The sequence below is a fragment of the Rhinopithecus roxellana genome, chromosome 2 (assembly GCF_007565055.1).
Source record: "Rhinopithecus roxellana isolate Shanxi Qingling chromosome 2, ASM756505v1, whole genome shotgun sequence".
NCBI classification, from domain to species: Eukaryota; Metazoa; Chordata; class Mammalia; order Primates; family Cercopithecidae; genus Rhinopithecus; species Rhinopithecus roxellana.
Window position 1 is genome coordinate 96,320,283 of NC_044550.1, and position 17,089 is coordinate 96,337,371.

Genomic DNA, 17,089 nt, shown 5'->3' on the forward strand with positions numbered 1-17,089 from the left:
AAAGAAAGATTAATTTTTTAACCTCAGTAAATATGTCTTTATCTAAAGCTATCATTTTTTTTTATACAGAATTTAGCTTACTCTACTAAAGGTACAGTTTCTGTCAGGTGATTACATTTAAACAAGTGAAATCATTTATTTGAAAAGTCCTTTGTGCTAGTGCACACATAGACATCAAATTCAAATGGAATGTCAAGCCTGAAATGGGAACTTTTAGAACAATGTCCTTTGTATGACTGGTCAACACTGGTTTAATTACAGAGGAAAGGTTATAAACGTTTGTTTTGTTTAATCTTCTGTACGCTCTCTTCTTTTTCTAATTTCCTTTGCATCCTTTCTCCGAACAATATTTTTGATGTTTATTAAATGAACATGATTTTTATCCATCCATAAAATAAAATTAACCCACAAAAATTATTTTGTCTTTGATGTATGTCAGTTGGACACTTTTGTCTCTGATGTATTTCAGAGAACAGAAATGTAATGTATCTGTGCCACTGAAGCAATAATTGTTGGTAGTATTTGTGGGTTTTATACCATAGTTTTACTTTTGTGTGTCTATCTTTCCTTTCTTTTTTTTATTTTTTTTTATTTTTTTGAGACGGAGTCCCACTCTGTTGCCCAGGATGGAGAGCAGTGGTGCTATCTTGGCTCACTGCAACCTCCGCCTCCCCGGCTCAAACAATTCTTCCTGCCTCAGCCTCCTGAATAGCTGGGATTACAGGCATGCACCACCACACCCAGCTAATTTTTGTATTTAGTAGAGATTACGTTTCACCATGTTGGCAAGGCCAGTCTTGAACTCCTGACCTCAAGTGGTCTGCCTGCCTCAGCTTTCCAAAGTGCTGGGATTACAGGCATCAGTCATAGCGCCTGACCTCTTTCCTTTTAATTATTTTTTTTTCCTCTTAATTCTACTTGTAGTAACCAAGGAAGTTTTAGCTTTTTACCAGTGGCTTTTGGGTAAAAAAGAGGTAGCTGACTCCTATGTTCCCTTAAAGAGAATTAAAGTTTGAAATGTGATTAACTTTCACTGTGCAGAAGCCTTTTAGTTTCATTAGATCTCATTTGTCAATCTTGGCTTTTGTTGCCATTGCTTTTGGTGTTTTAGTCATGAAGTCCTTGCTCATGCCTATGTCCTGAATGGTATTGCCTAGGTTTTCTTCTAGGGTTTTTATGGTTTTAGGTCCAACATTTAAGTCTTTAATCCATCTTGAATTAATTTTTGTATAAGGTGTAAGGGAGGGATCCAGCTTCAGCTTTCTACATATGGCTAGTCAGTTTTCCCAGCACCATTTGTTAAATAGATAATCCTTTCCCCATTTCTTGTTTTTGTCAGGTTTGTCAAAGATCAGATGGTTGAAAATGTGTGGTATTATTTCTGAGGGCTCTGTTCTGTTCTATTGGTCTTTGTCTCTGTTTTGGTACCAGTACCATGCTGCTTTGGTTACTGTAGCCTTGTAGTATGTAGTATAGTCTGAAGTCGGGTAGCATGATGCCTACAGCTTTGTTCTTTTGGCTTAGGATTGTCTTGACAATGTGGGCTCTTTTTTGGTTCCATACAAACTTTAAAGTAGTTTTTTCCAATTCTGTGAAGAAAGTCATTGGTAGCTTGATGGGGATGGCGTTGAATCTATAAATTACCTTTGGCAGTATGGCCATTTTCATTATATTGATTCTTCCTATCCATAAGCATGGAATGTTCTTCCATTTGTCTGTGTCCTCTTTTGTTTTGTTGAGCAGTGGCTTATAGTTCTTCTTGAAAAGGACCTTCACATCCCTTGTAAGTTGGATTCCTAGGTATTTTATTCTCTTTGATGCTATTGTGAATGGGAGTTCCTTCATGATTTGGCTCTCTGTTTGTCTGGTACTGGTGTATAAGAATACTTGTGATTTTTGCACATTGATTTTGTTCCTGAGACTTTGCTGAAGTTGCTTATCAGCTTAAGGAGATTTGGGGTTGAGATGAAGGGGTTTTCTAAATATACAATCATGTCATCTGCAACAGGGACAATTTGACTTCCTCTTTTCCTCATTGAATACCCTTTATTTCTTTCTTCTGCCTGATTGCCCTGGTCAGAACTTCCAACACTATGTTGAATAGAAGTGATGAGAGAGGGCATCCCTGTCTTGTGCCAGTTTTCAAAGGGAATGCTTCCAGTTTTTGCCCATTCAGTATGATATTGGCTGTGGGTTTCTCATAAATAGCTCTTATTATTTTGAGATACATCCCATCAATACCTAGTATATTCAGAGTTTTTAGCATGAAGGGCTGTTGGATTTTGTCGAAGGCCTTTTCTGCATCTATTGAGATAATCATGTGGTTTTTGTCTTTGGTTCTGTTCATATGATGGATTACATTTATTGATTTGCTACCATCAGAGTGAACAGGCAACCTACAGAGTGGGAGAAAATTTTTACAATCTACCCATCTGACAAAGGGCTAATATCCAGAATCTACAAAGAACTTAAAAATATTTACAAGAAAAAATCAAAGAACCCCATCAAAAAGTGGGTGAAGGATATGAACAGACACTTCTCAAAAGAAGACATTTATGCAGCCAACAGACATGTGAAAAAATGCTCATCATCACTGGCCATCAGAGAAATGGAAATCAAAACCACAATGAGATACCATCTCACTCCAGTTAGAATGGTGATCATTAAAAACTCAGGAAACAACAGGTGCTGGGGAGGATGTGGAGAAATAGGAATGCTTTTACACTGTTGATGGGGCTGTAAACTAGTTCAACCATTATGGAATACAGTGTGGTGATTCCTGAAGGGTCTACAACTAGAAATACCATTTGACCCAGCTATCCCATTACTGGGTATATAGCTAAAGGATTATAAATCATGCTGCTATAAAGATACATGCACACGTATGTTTATTGTGGCACTATTCACAATAGCAAAGACTTGGAGCTAACCCAAATGTCCATCAATGACAGGCTGGATTAAGAAAATGTGGCACGTATACACCATGGAATACTATGCAGATGTAAAAAAGGATGAGTTAATGTCCTTTGTAGGGGCATGGATGCAGCTGGAAACCATCATTCTTAGCAAACTATCACAAGAACAGAAAACCAAACACCGCATGTTCTCACTCATAGATGGGAACTGAACAATGAGAACACTTGGAAACAGGGTGGAGAACATCACACACGGGGGCCTGTTGTGGAGTGGGGGTAAAGGGGCGGGATAGCATTAGGAGATATACCTAATGTAAATGATGAGTTGATGGGTGCAGCACACCAACATGGCATAAGTATACATACGTAACAAACCTGCAAGTTGTGCACATGTACCCTAGAACTTAAAGTATAATTTTAAAAAGTAAAAAAAAAAAAAAAAAAAAAAAAAAGGGAAAGGGATGAACTTACATATTTCAAGGAATTGTAGAATCTTGGAACTCAATGGGCCATTTGAGCTTCTTTTTAACATTATATGTAACTTCTTTTAATGAGAAAGACTGCAATTTATCATTTTAACATACTTTATCCACATGAAATATAATTTTCTTTTAATAAGTAAAGAAAATATTTTTTTTTAAATTTTTTTTTTATTATACTTTAAGTTCTAGGGTACATGTGCATAATGTGCAGGTTTGTTACATATGTATACTTGTGCCATGTTGGTGTGCTGCACCCATCAACTCGTCAGCACCCATCAATTCATCATTTATATCAGGTATAACTCCCAATGCAATCCCTCCCCCCTCCCCCCTCCCCATGATAGGCCCCGGTGTGTGATGTTCCCCTTCCCGAGTCCAAGTAATCTCATTGTTCAGTTCCCACCTATGAGTGAGAACATGCGGTGTTTGGTTTTCTGTTCTTGTGATAGTTTGCTAAGAATGATGGTTTCCAGCTGCATCCATGTCCCTACAAAGGACGCAAACTCATCCTTTTTTATGGCTGCATAGTATTCCATGGTGTATATGTGCCACATTTTCTTAATCCAGTCTGTCACAGATGGACATTTGGGTTGATTCCAAGTCTTTGCTATTGTGAATAGTGCCGCAATAAACATACGTGTGCATGTGTCTTTATAGCAGCATGATTTATAATCCTTTGGGTATATACCCAGTAGTGGGATGGCTGGGTCATATGGTACATCCAGTTCTAGATCCTTGAGGAATTGCCATACTGTTTTCCATAATGGTTGAACTAGTTTACAATCCCACCAACAGTGTAAAAGTGTTCCTATTTCTCCACATCCTCTCCAACACCTGTTGTTTCCTGACTTCTTAATGATTGCCATTCTAACTGGTGTGAGATGGTATCTCATTGTGGTTTTGATTTGCATTTCTCTGATGGCGAGTGACGATGAGCATTTTTTCATGTGTCTGTTGGCTGTATGAATGTCTTCTTTTGAGAAATGTCTGTTCATATCCTTTGCCCACTTTTTGATGGGGTTGTTTGTTTTTTTCTTGTATATTTGTTTGAGTTCTTTGTAGATTCTGGATATTAGCCCTTTGTCAGATGAGTAGATTGCAAAAATTTTCTCCCATTCTGTAGGTTGCCTGTTCACTCTGATGGTAGTTTCTTTTGCTGTGCAGAAGCTCTTTAGTTTAATTAGATCCCATTTGTCAATTTCGGCTTTTGCTGCCGTTGCTTTTGGTGTTTTAGACATGAAGTCCTTGCCCATACCTATGTCCTGAATGGTACTACCTAGGTTTTCTTCTAGGGTTTTTATGGTATTAGGTCTAACATTTAAGTCTCTAATCCATCTTGAATTAATCTTCGTATAAGGAGTAAGGAAAGGATCCAGTTTCAGCTTTCTACTTATGGCTAGCCAATTTTCCCAGCACCATTTATTAAATAGGGAATCCTTTCCCCATTTCTTGTTTCTCTCAGGTTCGTCAAAGATCAGATGGCTGTAGTTGTGTGGTATTATTTCTGAGGACTCTGTTCTGTTCCATTGGTCTATATCTCTGTTTTGGTACCAGTACCATGCTGTTTTGGTTACTGTAGCCTTGTAGTATAGTTTGAAGTCAGGTAGCGTGACGCCTCCCGCTTTGTCCTTTTGACTTAGGATTGTCTTGGCAATGCGGGCTCTTTTTTGGTTCCATATGAACTTTAAAGCAGTTTTTTCCAATTCTGTGAAGAAACTCATTGATAGCTTGATGGGGATGGCATTGAATCTATAAATAACCCAGGGCAGTATGGCCATTTTCACGATATTGATTCTTCCTATCCATGAGCATGGTATGTTCTTCCATTTGTTAGTGTCCTCTTTGATTTCACTGAGCAGTGGTTTGTAGTTCTCCTTGAAGAGGTCCTTTACATCCCTTGTAAGTTGGATTCCTAAGTATTTTATTCTCTTTGAAGCAATTGTGAATGGAAGTTCATTCCTGATTTGGCTCTCTGTTGTCTGTTACTGGTGTATAAGAATGCTTGTGATTTTTGCACATTAATTTTGTATCCTGAGACTTTGCTGAAGTTTCTTATCAGCTTAAGGAGATTTGGGGCTGAGACAATGGGGTTTTCTAAATATACAATCATGTCATCTGCAAACAGGGACAATTTGACTTCTTCTTTTCCTAACTGAATACCCTTTATTTCTTTCTCTTGCCTGATTGCCCTAGCCAGAACTTCCAACACTATGTTGAATAGGAGTGGTGAGAGAGGGCATCCCTGTCTTGTGCCAGTTTTCAAAGGGAATTTTTCCAGTTTTTGCCCATTCAGTATGATATTAGCTGTGGGTTTGTCATAAATAGCTCTTATTATTTTGAAGTACGTTCCATCAATACCGAATTTATTGAGCATTTTTAGCATGAAGGGCTGTTGAATTTTGTCAAAAGCCTTTTCTGCATCTATTGAGATAATCATGTGGTTCTTGTCTTTGGTTCTGTTTATATGCTGGATTACGTTTATTGATTTGCGAATGTTAAACCAGCCTTGCATCCCAGGGATGAAGCCCACTTGATCATGGTGGATAAGCTTTTTGATGTGCTGCTGAATCTGGTTTGCCAGTATTTTATTGAGGATTTTTGCATCGATGTTCATCAGGGATATTGGTCTAAAATTCTCTTTTTTTGTTGTGTCTCTGCCAGGCTTTGGTATCAGGATGATGTTGGCCTCATAAAATGAGTTAGGGAGGATTCCCTCTTTTTCAATTGTTTGGAATAGTTTCAGAAGGAATGGTACCAGCTCCTCCTTGTACCTCTTGTAGAATTCAGCTGTGAATCCATCTGGTCCTGGACTTTTTTTGGTGGGTAGGCTATTAATTGTTGCCTCAATTTCAGAGCCTGCTATTGGTCTATTCAGGGATTCAACTTCTTCCTGGTTTTGTCTTGGAAGAGTGTAAGTGTCCAGGAAATTATCCATTTCTTCTAGATTTTCTAGTTGATTTGCGTAGAGGTGTTTATAGTATTCTCTGATGGTAGTTTGTATTTCTGTGGGGTCCGTGGTGATATCCCCTTTATCATTTTTTATTGCGTCTATTTGATTCTTCTCTCTTTTCTTCTTTATTAGTCTTGTTAGCGGTCTGTCAATTTTGTTGATCTTTTCAAAAAACCAACTCCTGGATTCATTGGTTTTTTGGAGGGTTTTTTGTGTCTCTATCTCCTTCAGTTCTGCTCTGATCTTAGTTATTTCTTGCCTTCTGCTAGCTTTTGAATGTGTTTGCTCTTGCCTCTCTAGTTCTTTTAATTGTGATGTTAGAGTGTCAATTTTAGATCTTTCCAGCTTTCTCTTGTGGGCATTTAGTGCTATAAATTTCCCTCTACACACTGCTTTAAATGTGTCCCAGAGATTCTGGTATGTTGTATCTTTGTTCTCATTGGTTTCAAAGAACATCTTTATTTCTGCCTTCATTTCATTATGTACCCAGTAGTCATTCAGGAGCAGGTTGTTCAGTTTCCATGTAGTTGAGTGGTTTTGATTGAGTTTCTTAGTCCTGAGTTCTAGTTTGATTGCGCTGTGGTCTGAGAGACAGTTTGGTATAATTTCTGTTCTTTTACATTTGCTGAGGAGTGCTTTACTTCCAATTATGTGGTCAATTTTGGAATAAGTGTGATGTGGTGCTGAGAAGAATGTATATTCTGTTGATTTGGGGTGGAGAGTTCTATAGATGTCTATTAGGTCTGCTTGGTGCAGAGATGAGTTCAATTCCTGGATATCCTTGTTAACTTTCTGTCTCGTTGATCTGTCTAATGTTGACAGTGGAGTGTTGAAGTCTCCCATTATTATTGTTTGGAAGTCTAAGTCTGTTTGCAAGTCTCTAAGGACTTGCTTTATGAATTGGGGGCTCCTGTGTTGGGTCCATATATATTTAGGAGAGTTAGCTCTTCCTGTTGAATTGATCCCTTTACCATTATGTAATGGCCTCCTTTGTCTCTTTTGATCTTTGGTGGCTTAAAGTCTGTTTTATCAGAGACTAGAATTGCAACCCCTGCTTTTTTTTGTTCTCCATTTGCTTGGTAGATCTTCCTCCATCCCTTTATTTTGAGCCTATGTATGTCTCTGCATGTGAGATGGGTCTCCTGAATACAGCAGACTGATGGGTCTTGACTCTTTATCCAGTTTGCCAGTCTGTGTCTTTTCATTGGAGCATTTAGTCCATTTACATTTAAAGTTAATATTGTTATGTGTGAACTTGATCCTGCCATTATGATATTAACTGGTTATTTTGCTCGTTAGTTGATGCAGTTTCTTCCTAGCCTCGATGGTCTTTACATTTTGGCATGTTTTTGCAATGGCTGGTACCGGTTGTTCCTTTCCATGTTTAGGGCTTCCTTCAGGGTCTCTTGTAAGGCAGGCCTGGTAGTGACAAAATCTCTAAGCATTTGCTTATCTGCAAAGGATTTTATTTCTCCTTCACTTATGACACTTAGTTTGGCTGGATATGAAATTCTGGGTTTAAAATTCTTTTCTTTAAGAATGTTGAATATTGGCCCCCACTGTCTTCTGACTTGTAGAGTTTCTGCTGAGAAATCTGCTGTTAGTCTGATGGGCTTCCCTTTGTGGGTAACCTGACCTTTCTCTCTCGCTGCCCTTAAGATTCTTTCCTTCATTTCAACTTTGGTGAATCTGGCAATTATGTGTCTTGGAGTTGCTCTTCTGGAGGAGTATCTTTGTGGCGTTCTCTGTATTTCCTGAATTTGAATGTTGGCCCGCCCTACTAGGTTGGGGAAGTTCTCCTGGATGATATCCTGAAGAGTGTTTTCCAACTTGGTTCCATTTTCCCCCTGACTTTCAGGCACCCCAATCAGACGTAGATTTGGTCTTTTTACATAATCCCATACTTCTTGCAGGCTTTGTTCATTTCTTTTTCTTCCTTTTTCTTTTGGTTTCTCTTCTCGCTTCATTTCATTCATTTGATCCTCAATCGCTGATACTCTTTCTTCCAGTTGATCAAGTCGGTTACTGAAGCTTGTGCATTTGTCACGTATTTCTCGTGTCATGGTTTTCATCTCTGTCACTTCGTTTATGACCTTCTCTGCATTAATTATTCTAGCTGTCAATTCTTCTACTCTTTTTTCAAGATTTTTAGTTTCTTTGCGCTGGGTATGTAATTCCTCCTTTAGCTCTGAGAAGTTTGATGGACTGAAGCCTTCTTCTCTCATCTCGTCAAAGTCATTCTCTGACCAGCTTCGATCCGTTGCTGGCGATGGGCTGCGCTCCTTTGCAGGGGGAGATGCGCTCTTATTTTTTGAATTTCCAGCTTTTCTGCCCTGCTTTTTCCCCATCTTTGTGGTTTTATCTGCCTCTGGTCTTTGATGATGGTGACGTACTGATGGGGTTTTGGTATAGGTGTCCTTCCTGTTTGATAGTTTTCCTTCTAACAGTCAGGACCCTCAGCTGTAGGTCTGTTGGAGATTGCTTGAGGTCCCCTCCAGACCCTGTTTGCCTGGGTATCAGCAGCAGAGGTTGCAGAAGATAGAATATTGCTGAACAGCAAGTGTACCTGTCTGATTCTTCCTTTGGAAGTTTCCTCTCAGGGGTGTACTCCACCCTGTGAGGTGTGGGGTGTCAGACTGCCCCTAGTGGGGGATGTCTCCCAGTTAGGCTACTCAGGGGTCAGGGACCCACTTGAGCAGGCAGTCTGTCCCTTCTCAGATCTCAACCTCCTTGTTGGGAGATCCACTGCTCTCTTCAAAGCTGTCAGAGTCGTTTGCGTCTGCAGAGGTTCCTGCTGCTTCTGTTGTTGTTGTTGTTAACTGTGCCCTGTCCCCAGAGGTGGAGTCTACAGAGACAGGCAGTTTTCCTTGAGCTGCTGTGAGCTCCACCCTGTTTGAGCTTCCCAGCGGCTTTGTTTACCTACTTAAGCCTCAGCAATGGCAGGCGCCCCTCCCCCAGCCTCGCTGCTGCCTTGTGGTTAGATCGCAGACTGCTGTGTTAGGAATGAGGGAGGCTCCGTGGGCGTGGGACCCTCCCGGCCAGGTGTGGGATATATTCTCCTGGTGTGCCCGTTTGCTTAAAGCGCAGTATTGGAGTGGGAGTCACCCGATTTTCCAGGTGCTGTGTGTCTCAGTTCCCCTGGCTAGGAAAACGGATTCCCTTCCCCCTTGCTCTTCCCAGGTGTGGTCATGCCTCGCCCTGCTTCAGCTCTCTCTGGTCGGGCTGCAGCAGCTGACCAGCACCGATTGTCTGGCACTCCCTAGTGAGGTGACCCCAGTACCTCAGTTGAAAATGCAGAAATCACCGGTCTTCTGTGTCCCTCGCGCTGGGAGTTGGAGACTGGAGCTGTTCCTATTTGGCCATCTTGCTCGGCCCCTCGAAAATAATTTTTATACTCTTTTTAGAGAGGTTTTTTTTTTGAGCTACACCTTTTGAAAACGTGAATGTCCTTACCAATTCTGCAATTTGATATGAACTTAGTGTTGAATGACATCTACTCCCATCGTTTTCCCTTAAGCTATTACTGTGTTGGGTGTGACATTTTGATTTATTAATTGATAGATATTTGTAATAAGTCTAGAGGTCTGCATTCAGGAGAAAACAGGGGAGATGGTTTTATATAACTAAGGTGTTGTGTTCTTTAAGCATTATTCTCATAGTCAGGGTCACCATTCATAGAAGGGCTCTTTACAAACTCTGTTCACATATTCGTGTGTTCTTTAATTTATAATGCTGCTACTGTGTAGAAAGCTGTTACAGAATTCTCTGTATTTTCATAGTTTGACAACTTAGCTATTTAAAATAAAAGACCTGAGCAAAAACTTGACTTACAGAATAATGGGTTAGGCCTAAAACATCATTATTTTATTCATTATATTGATATTGCAAAGGAAAGTCAATGGCAACATCTTTAGCTGTGGAAACAGTCCTTTATACTATGTTGGAACTCTCCAAACAAAAATTGCAATTGTAACAAAGTCAGTAGAAAACTTATTTCATTTTCCCTAGCAGCATTTTGCTTATTTATCACCTAATTAATATCACAAGAATGAGTAATTTGAGTTGACATATTTCAAAGCACAGATCATGCCCCAGGGTTCAATCATATGCATTGTTAAACCTTGCTAATTACACATTTATGTAATAAGGTCATTCATGCAAGATTTGTTCTTGAACGTGTGCCCTATTGGAACTTTGGAAAAGTGTGTTATAGTAACATCTGTTAGTGGCCATAAAATTGCTTAAAAATACCTGGCATTCATTTAGCTTCTTCCATTTTGGTGTTGTTGGTATATTATATATAAATCAGAATGAGGCTACCTTATTTTAATATAAATTCTTACCTCCTTTGCACTGAATAGCGTTCCTATGTGTTTGCAGTCCTGCAGCAGTCCTACAGAGTAACTTCACAACACTCAGCAACAAAAAGAAATTAAGAAATATCAGTCCTGTTAGTAAGTTTAAAAGGCAAATAATCTTTTTTATTATACATCAAGTATCCCTCTTTCTCTTTTAAAGTTACTAATGGTGCTGTTCTCATTAGAATGTGGTGTTTCTGGGAGACAGCACTGGACTAAGCCAAACTCCTTGTTGTTAATCACCACAGTGTCATGTATGTATGACAAGCATCATTTTGGACGAGCTGTATAAAAATCTCTGAACTTCAGTTTTCTCATCTCTACAATGGAAAGAGCTATTTCTATTGCTAGTAGCTGTGTGCTAGGATTACAGGAGTGAGCCACCGTGTCTGGTCAGATTTTTTTCCTTACCTGTTAGTTCTAGTTTGACTACCATAAGAGTAAAATGGGAAAAACAAGATACATTTTTCTTTTCTTTTTCTTTTTTTTTTTTTTTTTTTTTTGAGACGGAGTCTGGCTCTGTCGCCCAGGCTGGAGTGCAGTGGCCGGATCTCCGCTCACTGGAAGCTCCGCCTCCTGGGTTCACGCCATTCTCCTGCCTCCGCCTCCGGAGTAGCTGGGACTACAGGCGCCTGCCACCTCGCCCGGCTAGTTTTTTGTATGTTTTTAGTAGAGACGGGGTTTCACCGTGTTAGCCAGGATGGTCTCGATCTCCTGACCTCGTGATCCGCCCGTCTCGGCCTCCCAAAGTGCTGGGATTACAGGCTTGAGTCACCGCGCCCGGCAAGATACATTTTTCTAAGATAAATGTCTATCATCTTGTACTCACATATCTGGCAACTGATAACCACGTTTTTTTCTAGGTTTGCAAATATGATTATGTGGAGATCTGGAGTGGTCTTTCCTCTGAGTCTAAATTGCATGGCAAATTCTGTGGCGCTGAAGTGCCTGAAGTGATCACATCCCAGTTCAACAATATGAGAATCGAATTCAAATCTGACAATACTGTGTCCAAGAAGGGCTTCAAAGCACATTTTTTCTCAGGTATAAGTATTCACATGTTGTATGTGTATATTACAGATTTTCAATGTGCATTGGATTAAGTTGTGTGTGATCTATTTTTCATCGTTTTCTGCAAATGCAACTTGAAGAAGAAGGCCTTACCATTTGACATAGGTTTAATAATATTTTACTTAAAATTAGGATATTAATAAGAGGGGCCCTGATGGAATGTTGCCTGCAAACAATTAAATCTTACATAAAATCTAGTCAGATATTATAAAGGCTGGTACAAACAACACTTTTAATTATAGTAATATTTTTATATAGTGACTTTGCTTTTTATGGGTGGATGGAAATAATGATACAAGAGCTCCAACAAGGGGCAGATTTTTCAAAATAAGTTTTCTTTGTGTTTGGAAAATGTCATCTCATTTTAGCAACACTTTTATATCTTTTTATTTAGCAATGTATTTCTTTCTATTTTCATACATTTTCATTATTATTAGGCTAATATTAAAATTGTGCTTAGCCTCATCGTTATAGAAGTGGTTGCAGTAAGAAACCTAGAAACACAGAAATTATAATTTTACTAAATATAATGTATGGTTAGCTGTACTGAATGGTTTGCACTTTTGTGTTCGGAATTTAACATTTAGTTTAAGCAACTCAAAGTAAAATTTCCTTCTTAAAGATCTGAAATTTTATAAAACTCCCCAGATTTTATGGAAATATATAAAAAAAAACAAGAAATTTTTTTCTCAATCTCAGTATCATACTTTATAAAAACATTATTTTGAAACTTCTCAAGTAGATAAAATTGTAACAAGCCTTAGTATAGCAATCTATTCTGTCTTTGCAACTAGCAAGCAATTTAGAGCAACTGAATTCCAATTATGTTTTAATATTAGTAATTTGGATTGAGTTAATTCAAAGGCCATTTATTCTGGTCCTCATGTGTTTAAAATTAATGAGATTTACAATGTCCAGGGTTTGTTTGGGGTTTTCAGAGTAATTGAAGTTAATGGTTCACAAGCTCCATTGAGTTCCAAGTCATACAGAAAAGTGCCTCCAGAATACAATGGACCTCGACTCCCATTTTCTCATTTCCTTCTTTATTCCCAGTTTAAATGACCTTTTACAAATGTCTCTCAGGTATTCATTTAAGTTTCATATTATTCAAAGTACAGTTTTAATATTTTAATGAAAATGAGACTTTTTAAGACTTCATTATTTTATAAATATTATGTGACTTATGAAGTTTAAGTGACCCAGCATTTAGGTAGAGACAGGTTACTTATCTTAGCGCTATCTAAATATTTATTTTAAAAATTGAAATGATGAGGTAAATGAATTTTGTCATAATAATTGAAGTTACTAGTGAGTACTGTGTTCACTATTTGGGTGATGGGTTCAATAGAAACCTCAAACCCTAACATTGCGCAATATTCTCATGTAACCTGCACACGTACCACATGAATATAAAATAATTTTTAAAAATAATGTATTCAGGATCCTTTTTATGTTACTTTAGTCATATATTTAATTTTAAATTGTTTTAAGAAAAGAAACATGCTACAAATACTGACTACAAAGTATGATTAAATTTAGTTACTCAGAAAATTTAAAATTTGCTTTCTGATATTTTTGGTAAGAAAAAAATTTCCAAATTATAAAAACAGATTATTCATGTCCTTAGAAACAGTACTGCTGAAATATAAGAGATGCTTCCTTAATTCTTTGAAATACAGCTCTGAAGGCTTGTGCAGAAGATGCTGTTCTCTACCACATGAGCATATATGGTCTTTATTTTTTATCTCTGTGGAACTGTGCTTTGTAAAATTAACTGAGCACCTTGGTAGTACTTGAGCCAATAACAGGTAACTTGCTGTAAATTATGTTCACCAATGCATACTTACATTTCATACAATCATCCATGTTTTAAGTATTTATCAGTGCACTTAAAATACATATATATATAAATCAATTAACATGACAATAGTTTTCAAAGAGTCTAGCCTAGATTGTTTGATGGAGTATTAGTTAACTAAACTGAACAATGAAGTTCATGAAGAAAATAAACCTCAAAGTTTCATTTTATATTGTTATATTCACGTATTTATATGACAGATGAGGCAGCTGAGGAGTTAAGTAAGCTGCTCGGTGTCACAGAGCATTTAAACCTAGTATCTCTTGGTCCGAAGACCATTCTCTTAACCATAAGAACTGATCATGACCTTGGCAAATGGCATTAGTTCTTTTCCTTATGACCTGGAAAACAACAGCAGATATAATTTTCACTTCTTTATTAGATTATTGTTTTGTAAAGTCCAAGACAATTATTATTAAGTATAAATTTTCAGGGTTCACTTTGTGAATCGTTAAAAAGTCTTGGCTGTTTGTCAGATTGATGTTTAAAATACTGTGGTTCTGGATGAGTGATTAGATCTCTTTCATATTTAATTTCCTGAGAGTTTCTGTTAGCGGGAAAGATGTTTGCCCAGGAAAAGGGAAGGTTAAAAACATGTTTGTAATAAATTGCTATTGTATTACCAAGAGATGGCAGAAAATAAGAGTTTAGGTGAATAAGTGTCCTCATTATGATGATCTTATGAAGTCATAATTTACAAAAGATTATCCATTTTAATTGATGTCTGTTCACATTGCAAATATCAGAGTTCTAATATCTAATGCTTTCAGTGTGATAATATATAATCATATGTCAAAAGCCAAGTAATTCACTGTAACTACATTATTAGAAAGTAAGTATGCCAACTGTAAAGATACTATACTTCACAAACAAAATCTAAGTTTTTTTTTAAATGTTAACACTCACTATGGGGGGCTTTGACAAAATGTGTTACTGGATTTATTGTCAGAAATTCTACAGAATGAAATTTATCATAGAAATCAAGAGTCATTAAAATGACTACTCCATTTGCCCCAGAAATCCCATTCATGGGACTCTTTCATCAAGAAATATCTCAAAATCTGGAAAAAGAATTTCAAAATGATGTGATAGTGACGGAAATTTGGAGCTACCTAATATTGCGACAACAGGAAAATCATAAATAAGTTATGGCAAATGCACTTTGTGGACTCTTCTGTGCTACAAAGATGGTTCAGCCATTCCATGGTGTAAAATGTTGTAGGTGGTAAAATGTTAATGGAAATCTAGGCATAAAACAGTGCATGCACTGTCTATATAGCTAAGAATACAGGTTGGAACAAACCTGAAATTTGCCATATGAAAATACCAAGAATGCTTGGTTAGGGTGGAAAGACGATGCATTATGGTTTTCTCCATTTTCTTCTCAGAGTTTTTTTTAAATTAAAATATAAAAATAAATTTAAAAGAAAAAAAAACTCGTATCATGTTTCCACCTGTTACTGTTAGCCAAATATTTCTAGTTTGCAAACATTGCCTGATAGACACCTATTTCTTCATTAGTTAATAAATATTACTGCAAGTTAATATTAATACAAGCATATTGAATTGAGTTAAATTCTCAAATATTTTATTACAGGCAATCTAATAAAAATGTTAATATATTATATACATTAATCAAGATATATTTTATAAACACATAGTCTAAAATGGTTATGTTTATAGCCAGTGTTCTAAAAATTTCAGAAGTAGTTGTGGCTTTATGAAACCTTAACACAGAATATAACATGTTCAGCTATTTGTTCCACATTCTTTTTCCAAGAACTTCTAAGAATTTTCAAGGAACTCAGTAATAGTAAAAAATAATATTTGGTAATAAGTGATTCTATAGTATTTGGAAAAGAAAGCTATTCAAAATAAAACTCTAGCTTTCTTTCAGTTAAGTGATACATCAGGAAAAAGACAAATATATTTAAGTTTTAACATACAATGAAATAATATATTTATAGTATTATTTTCAACATATCATTGTCTAATAAAATAATTGCATAAGAGATTTTAGCTTTCCTTGCACATAGCCTCAGATTTTTAAAACAAACACTTTTTAGATTTAAGAAATAACATTGAAGGGATGTCTCTAAGAACTTTTTAGCAGAATAATTCACATCACTTCCATGCTCATAAAATTAAGAAACTCTCATCTATCAATTCTGACTAAATATCATAAATAAGTTATAAAAATGCCATAGCTTAAAAATTAAGAAGTCGTTGGATTTTATAGCAAAGTAATTTATAAGCTGCTCTGTAAAAATCAGTGTAATATGCTACACTTATTCCAGGGTATATTTAAAGAGCAATACAATGAAGTAATATTAAAGTGAATAAAGAAATTAGGAAGCCAACATAAGACCATTTGAACATTACATAGAATTATGTGTGGCTTTATTTATTTTCAAGTAATTCAGAATATAGTGGCATACACATTTTCTAGAAGATATATGGTCCAACGATAGCTTGGTGTTATTTTCTTGGACTAAATGAGATTTGTTACTAGATTAACCATAATGATTTAGTTTATATGATAGTAAAACCAAACTTAATTTTATATGATATATTTGAGCACAAGTCTGCAAGTCTGCATAGGTATACACGATGCAATTTACTTAATTTTAAGTGAGGAAGCAAAGCTAAGAATATTCCGCTCAGAAGAGTTTCTTTTCTTTAAATGAGTTAAGCATAACAGAAATATTAGTAGGACTTTATACCTGAAAAAGTTAGCACATTTGGGAACTTGACATCTTTTAAAATTTTAATTATAGCATTTATTATTTGGAAATAATATGACAATGACTTCAGGCAATGAGAGCTGAGCATAGGCATTTTGCCTTTTATAGGCAACCCTCTATTAATGAAAGGATTCAGTTACGACTCCGCAATTCTGAGAGTAGAAAATGTGAAGAATAGTAGCAATCTCCCTCGGGGAAAAATCTATTAGGAATGTGATCTAACTATTGCTGATAAGCCTAGGGACTTGCTTAAGGACAGAAATGGACTAAAACTTGTTTTCCGACTCCCAGTTCATCTGTCTGTAACAAATGGAGGAGTCACTTAAAATAATGTGTGCATTGCAGTCTTTCTAGCTCTAATTTCAAGTAATTTCAATTGACATGCTCCTCATCTTATCTTCCTGTGAGTGTGTCTCGATATTTGTAAGTGTCCTTCTTGTCCACTGTTTCTCTCATGGAATGGTTGTTGATATTTGCAGATGAAATTCGACATGATACTACTCTAACAAAATTTTAAGGTGATTAATTACACACAGTAACAGAACTTTCTTGTATGATTTTGAATCCTGCTTCCAAGTTTCCATCATTAATGAAATTTAAATATTTGCATGTTTATGGAAACAGAAAATTGTCTCTGTTGTAGCTCTCCTAGTGTTTATTGGTGCTTTTTTGTAGGTGATTATTTACTGGATAGTTTTATGTTGGGCCTGT

The 17,089-nt window shown here is 36.7% G+C and overlaps 1 protein-coding gene across 1 annotated transcript in view; it reads left to right on the top strand.

Moving 5' to 3' along the window:
• Positions 1–17,089, top strand: part of TLL1 (tolloid like 1) — a 235,514-nt gene that overhangs the window by 187,752 nt on the left and 30,673 nt on the right. The window contains exon 16 of the mRNA XM_030926364.1: positions 11,569–11,749. Coding sequence (XP_030782224.1) covers positions 11,569–11,749 — 181 coding nt within the window. The remainder of the gene's footprint in view (positions 1–11,568; positions 11,750–17,089) is intronic.